This window comes from Arachis hypogaea, unplaced genomic scaffold, assembly GCF_003086295.3.
Source record: "Arachis hypogaea cultivar Tifrunner unplaced genomic scaffold, arahy.Tifrunner.gnm2.J5K5 arahy.Tifrunner.gnm2.scaffold_614, whole genome shotgun sequence".
NCBI classification, from domain to species: domain Eukaryota; kingdom Viridiplantae; phylum Streptophyta; class Magnoliopsida; order Fabales; family Fabaceae; genus Arachis; species Arachis hypogaea.
Genome location: NW_027255753.1, coordinates 143 through 7,350, shown reverse-complemented (window position 1 = coordinate 7,350; position 7,208 = coordinate 143). Strand labels below are relative to the sequence as shown.

General features: G+C 32.6%; 1 protein-coding gene across 1 annotated transcript; it reads left to right on the top strand.

Moving 5' to 3' along the window:
- Positions 1-1,347: 1,347 nt before the first annotated feature.
- Positions 1,348-5,861, top strand: LOC114927418 (succinate--CoA ligase [ADP-forming] subunit alpha-2, mitochondrial; the record flags this gene model as incomplete). The annotated part of the gene is given in 7 exon segments (XM_029296991.2): positions 1,348-1,649; positions 1,865-2,074; positions 3,042-3,212; positions 3,802-3,925; positions 4,099-4,160; positions 4,749-4,830; positions 5,437-5,861. Coding segments are annotated over 7 exon segments (987 nt in total). The 3' UTR covers positions 5,577-5,861.
- Between the last annotated feature and the right edge of the window lie 1,347 nt (positions 5,862-7,208).

The following is a 7,208-nucleotide window of genomic DNA, read 5'->3' as shown; positions in this document are numbered from 1 at the left end:
AACGAAGTAATGTGAAAATAAATTATTATGGAGTCCATAGTTAATCTTTTCTTCTATGTTAATGATATACTTATAGTGTTACCAGTGTTTTTCATGACAAGGAAATATTCTCTAGTTAGGCTTTTTTCTTTTTATTATTTCTTCTGCAGAATTTTAAGAATAGCAAATACAACTAAAAACGTGAGATTTGAGAGTTGTATCTGCGCAACTGGTTAGGAACTTAGGATGGATATATTTTGTCCAAACGAATCCCCGCTCTAAAATGATTCTAACTCTAGGTTCTTCTAAAAGTATGAAAACACTGATGCTATGCATCTTGAATAGATTGCTGAAAATGCGATTGCTAGATACATGTTACAGAAATATGTGGTTGCAATCCGATTCAGAGCCAATAAAGTTTATTCAAACAGTAAATTTCTGGCAACAATTCGGTCTCTGTAACAATTTTTCCCGTGAAAAAATTAGGGTGAATTTAGTACTTTGAGCACTTATACTTTAATTATATATTAAGAAAATTTATGGATTGACCAAGTCTCATTTTGCTAATTGCTACTATAGCAATGTATAGACTATAGAGTAATTTTGATTTTTTTAGTATCATTTTCTAGTTGACCAAACCAAAGATTAATCTATAAGCCAATTTGAGCTCTATACATAAAACAAGTAAGTTAACAATTCAATCAATCTAAGTTGGTTATAAATTATAGAGTAATCAGTACCAAAAGAATCATGTTCTTATGAGACATTGAACACCTAAATAAAAAAAGTCCAATAAATAATAGAAAAGATAGTGAAACATGGGATAAAATAGACATGCAATTACATTTAATTATGTGCTACCGAATAAGTAAAAATAATTTTGTTTCCAGATAATAAACATAAAAATAAATTAGTATTTAATAATGGACAAAATGTGATTAGAAATTTTTTTTTTTTAAGTTAAGAATGAGATTGAAATTCATAACTTCTAGGTGAATATGAAGAGATTATGCCATTTGAATTATAACTCGATGAAAGATGTGATTATAATATCAGATGTTAAGGTAAAATTCAAATACATAAATATCCGTTATACATATATAATAAGGTCGTAAATTTATATTTTTAATAGATTTAACAAGACAAATTAAATTAAAAATAATACATATCAGTTTTTTTTGGAACATGAATAATATCTATACATGAATTCGATTATTCTTCCCCAAACATCAATAAGCCCAAATGTTTTAGCCTTTTAGGCCAAAATTCTTACTTCAATTATTTCTTTTTTTTTTTGAATTTTTATTTTATTTTAATTTTTTGTCACAGAAAATTGCGCTTGCCCTAAGGAAAGCAAATTAGACAAGTGAACATCAGTTGCAGAAAAGCGAGCATAGAAGAAAATTCACTGCATTCAAAGTTTCAAACTCAACACAGATCTGAGACAGAGACAGTGAACAAGGACGAACAAGATGGGTCGCCAAGCGTTAACCAAGCTGATCGCCACCTTCGCCTCCCGTCGCGGCCACTCCATCCGCCACTTCACGGCGAGTCCCACTCCCTCCCCCGCCGTCTTTGTTGACAAGACCACCCGCGTCATTTGCCAAGGCATTACCGGCAAGAACGGCACCTTCCACACCGAGCAAGCTATCGAATACGGCACCAAAATGGTAATCTCCCCGTCCTTCCTCCTTCCAACATTTCCGCGATCAGCTGAATTTGTTGACCCATTTTGAATTTGGATTAGCGATCCTTAGGTTCTATTCGTTTGTTATGTGTGTGATGTTGAAACTTGAAATGAAATAATGTGTGTCAGTGAAATGAAGGATTTGAACTGAATACGTGGCTGATCTCTATGTGTTTGATGTTATGTGCGGGTGATTAGGTGGGTGGTGTGACACCAAAGAAGGGTGGTACGGAGCATTTGGGTCTACCTGTGTTCAACACTGTTGCGGAGGCGAAGGCTGAGACGAAGGCCAATGCTTCAGTCATCTATGTTCCTCCACCTTTTGCCGCGGCAGCAATTATGGAAGCCATGGAGGCTGAATTGGATCTTGTTGTTTGCATCACTGAAGGCATTCCCCAGCATGATATGGTAATTTTCTCACTCTATAATGTCAAATTTGTAGGATACTAGTACACCAGATATATAGTAGAATTGTAGAGATTGATTCATTATTCATAATGCCCTAAGTATATGAGCTTCACCTTGCCTTGCCTTGCCTTAAGTCTCATTGTTTCAATAATGAAAATTTTCTTCGAAGTTTCTAATGAACTTGGAAGTTATATGTTATTTCCTTTTTCAATTTTAGATGACTGTCTATGTTGTGTCAGTATGTCACGGTCAACGAAACAATTTTTGAGGTAAACATGTATAGACATGTGTTGTCTATGTTTAATGCAAGATTCATGTGTGTGTGACACTCAAATGATGCGTTGATGCTTCATCGGTTTTGTTATACTTTTTTTCTTTTTTATGTTAGCATTTACATGGCTTAAGACAGCATGTCCTATTCCATCTATGTAGTTCCAGTATAAATAGTTATTATCAGTTATTCCACATTGAGAGAAGCTGATTGGGATCGTCACAATATATGTGTCTAAAGATAGTATACATAGGAAATTCCACCTAGTGAGAAAGAGTTTGGTTGTTATTATATGCTTAATTGGGCATTATGAATTAATCTCTTCTATTAGGTCAACGGTATTTGGAACTTACTTATAACAACCTATGTAAATAGAACTTTTTTTCCTTTTTATTCCGAGATAGGTTTATCTTATTACATGTAGAGGTTTCAATTGTTGATTCTTTGAAATCTATTTCGTTCTATTTATAGGTTTGATATTGTAGTGTTTAGTAGTGAAAGATTAGCTTGACAAACGCATAAAACTATTGGTAGTATTAATGGATATGAGAATCTGGACTTATGGACTAATATTAAAATATCATATGAAATCTTATGTTTGAACTTGAGCGATTGCTAAGCACCATTACACTAGTGTAGTTTACATATTGCTCACTGCTGCTGAAAATATTACTAAAGTTATTGTGTTTATGCTAGGTAAAAGTTAAAGCTGCTCTTAACCAGCAGTCCAAAACTCGTTTGATAGGACCAAACTGCCCTGGTATCATCAAGCCTGGGGAATGCAAAATCGGAATCATGCCTGGTTACATTCATAAACCTGGCCGTATTGGAATTGTATCTCGTTCTGGTACCTTGACATATGAAGCGGTGAGTCATTATTTTGATTTCGAGTTGAATATATAGTTTGTTCAATAGTGGATGCAATTGAATTTTTTGGCTAAATGGTAAGTGTTGTTTGTCTGGATTGGGTTCTTTTTAATTTTTTTTCCCAAATTTTTCATGGGATATGATATCGGTAGTATGTAGAGGAAAATATTGGCACATACTACTTGGGATACTGATGTATCTTTTGCCACTTTTCTTCAGTTGAAAATTGGTTCATTGACCTACTGCTTTTCCACTTGTGATTATACCATTCATAAAATATTTATATGCCACTTTTTGAATTATCATCTGTTTTGGTTCACTCCAGTTCTTAGTTGGAGCACGATAATCAACTATAGGTTTCAATGGATCAATTTTCTTGCTCAGTTTCTTGACATTTAATGCCTCTACTTGCATGCATCTTTTATAATTTTAGTTTAGCAACACTGATTCAGCATTCATGTTTGTTACCAAATAGCTGGCTTTTATTCCTGGGAGTTATTATCATTTGAATATTCAAGTTCATTTTGATTCATAATTAATGATGTTCATTGTTTAACAAAGGATAAAGTATGTGTTCTTAACTATTTAGGTTTTCCAAACGACTGCTGTTGGCCTTGGACAATCCACATGTGTCGGTATTGGAGGAGATCCCTTTAATGGAACAAACTTTGTTGATTGCCTTGAGAAATTCATTGCAGACCCTCAGACAGAAGGTACGTTGTCATATTTTATCTCTTTTATTGTCATTTATATTACTGCATGTTTTGACTATCTTCTGATCCTTGGCAGTGACTTCTGTGAGTATTTTCTTTGTATCGTGAAGTGTTTTCCTCTGGGAATTATGGGGTAGAGTCATTTGTAAATACTTTCTGTTTGTTTAATTCAGGTATCATTCTTATTGGAGAGATTGGAGGAACTGCAGAAGAGGATGCTGCTGCATTAATCAAGGTTCGTTTTTAATTATTAGCTGTGCATATGATTTTGTCTTTTACTTAATTATCAGTATTTGAGAAATTAAAACATGTTTTTGATCTTGTGAGTAAGGAACACAGCTAGGCTTTCATAATATGTTTCCTACATTATAATTATGATTTTGAGGAAAGTATTTATGTTATGCTGAATTATAATATGAGTAGAACTTGCTGCTGCAGTATTCTGTTCCAAATTTCCAAATGTTTTAACTTTTAAGTGATAGATTACTCTTTTTATGGGTGAGTGGATATTAAAGCAATTCATTGCTAGCCATCACTTCTAAATGTTATCTTCTTCTTGGTCCAACATTTTCAAAATTTTATGTTTTGTTGTTATTCTGCTTGTATTAACTAGGTCTAAAAGCTTTTGGTTCATTCATTTTGTTATATATGATCATGTGTAGTAGAAAAAGGTCCATATATTGTTGTGCATATATTAAATGTTATAAAGTGTTGCCCGGTGATATTTATGCTACATATCATAAACATGCTCAGTTATCATGTTATTTTAGACTACCATGTTGATGTTAGGCGGTTCTTAACTTTGAAATGGCATTCTATACAGGCAAGTGGTACCGAGAAGCCTGTTGTTGCATTTATTGCTGGATTAACTGCTCCCCCTGGCCGTCGTATGGGCCATGCTGGAGGTAAGGATATTTTATATATATGTGGAACTGATGACTTGTAATGGAACATACCAATGCGGCTTGTTGCTTGTTTTGGAGAATTAGATAGCATAATGCATGCTTATTTTGCTCCTTTCTCTCCATGCCATGGGTTTTAGTTTACAATTTATAACTGATATTTATGGATGTCCTTAAATGCCACAATGTCAGTTGATGCCTTTTATTTTGCAAGCCAAGGGATTTTGAATTTATTAGTTTAGTTAACAAGTGACAATTATTAACTACTATATGTTTTCCCTTTTAGTTTGACCAAGAACTGTGTTGTTTGATATGAATGAGTTCATGTAAAGCATCTTATGCTTAAGCCTTAATGTGCTACAATTTGCTTAATACAGAGGAGGCACCCTTAGTTTGTTGAGGGGAGAAAGTATCGTTCATTTCGAAACTGTTCTATTAAAGACTGAAGTTCTCATTGAAAACTGCACTATAGATTGGAGGAGTTTAGTTGATATTTTGGCCATTTAGCTTTGGGATACTTCTTAGTTATATGTTCATTTTACGTAATTTTATTATGATTGGTATTAAATCAACCATACATCCTGAATTTGTTTGTGCTCGTTTGTGCAGCTATTGTCTCGGGTGGCAAGGGCACCGCACAAGACAAAATCAAAACCTTGAGGGAAGCTGGTGTCACCGTTGTGGAGTCCCCTGCCAAAATTGGAGTCGCTATGCTAGATGTTTTCAAGCAGAGGGGTTTGGTGCAATAGTTTGGGTTCATTTGACTTTTAATCAAACCATATTGGTTTTTGTTGTCTATAACACAATCGGAAAACTTGATCCCCATTGATAGCAATGGGACTTTTCCTTTTTCCCCCAAAGAAAGGCTGAGAGGTGCATTAAAATAAAAAAAAAAAGGTTAAAAAGTCATTCAAGATTCTTCGTATTTCCGGCAAGATTGTTATGGTCTCTACCAGTTTTGTGGCACCGATTTGTAAACATCTAATTTATCATTTGCAGTGAATTTCCAGCAGCTTAAAATTGCTGTTTCTGCATCGGTAGCCTGCAACTGGGTACTTCTGTGCATGTTTATGGTAGCTTTGTTATCAATACGCATTATGATATAAACTCACCCTGTTGCAGTGACTTTCGAACTACCTAAAATTGTTCTGCAAAGTTGGTCACCTATAATGTTTGTCTTATGATCGCTGTGGATAATCTTGGGCATACATATGTTGTCAACTTGTCATATTTTGGTACGTCATTGTAATTCAGTGATGGACTAGAAACTAAAAAGTGATAGTAACGTTCAAAGAGGCAAAAAAGAAGAAAAAGAGAAAGAAAAACAGATTTAGCAAGTTATTATTGGTTAGAACATTGGCAATTAAGGTAGCTATTTTTTTTAGAACATCCATAAGTTTTGAACAAGAGGGAACAATATTATATTAGCCTATGGATTGTATGCATGATATAACCTGATGATGCAAAAATCAGGAATTTTGTAAGACTAGTCTTAAATGCTATGCTGACTGGTACGATAAATAAACCTCGTTCTACATATCTCAATCTTTAAGTTCTAAATTGCACTTCAGCTCTTGCTGTTGAAGAATTACCATTAGTCGAAAAGGGCAGTTTTTTGTCCAGAAGATGAAGTTCATCGCCTGTGTGACATTAAACACCTAGTTCTAGTGTGCCATCCATAAAAATTATTTTGACGAGTAAACCGCTATATATATATATATATATATATATTCAAAAGAATTTAGAAATTAGACTTAGATATAAATATGATTAGAAAATGAAATAGATTTATCCTAAAATTTGATGATGTTTACTATTTTTTGTTAATGAAAAAAATCCATTTAAGAAATGAAGAAAGGATATCTAAAAATCAAATTTTGGTTCGGATTTTTGGTACACTCTTAAGTATTATCTAAATGTTGTCAAAATTTTGAATCATATGTATTAACATTTTGTCAAATAAAAAGTTATTTTCACTTATAAAAAATGTATTTTTTATTATTTTTAAAGGGAATTAATTTGTCTTAGATTTAATTTTGATATACGTGACTAAATATTTTACAGTGTATTTAATCACATAACGTCAATCAGCATAAATAATACTTGTTATATTGACCACTAAATAGTCATCCAAAAAATAGATATGATTCATAATGTAAAAAAAAAAAAAAAAAAAAAAAAAAAAAAAAAAAAAAAAAAAAAAAAAAAAAAATGATTTCTATAATTGTATTAAATCTTATTACACTAGATGTCTTCATATTAATTAAACTTTTTAACTGTAATCATTCTTTTAACATGAAAAAAAAGAAAAAAAAGATATTAAAAAAAGAAAAAATACAGACTAAAACATGAAAAAATTTCTTTCATCATGGTTTACCTAT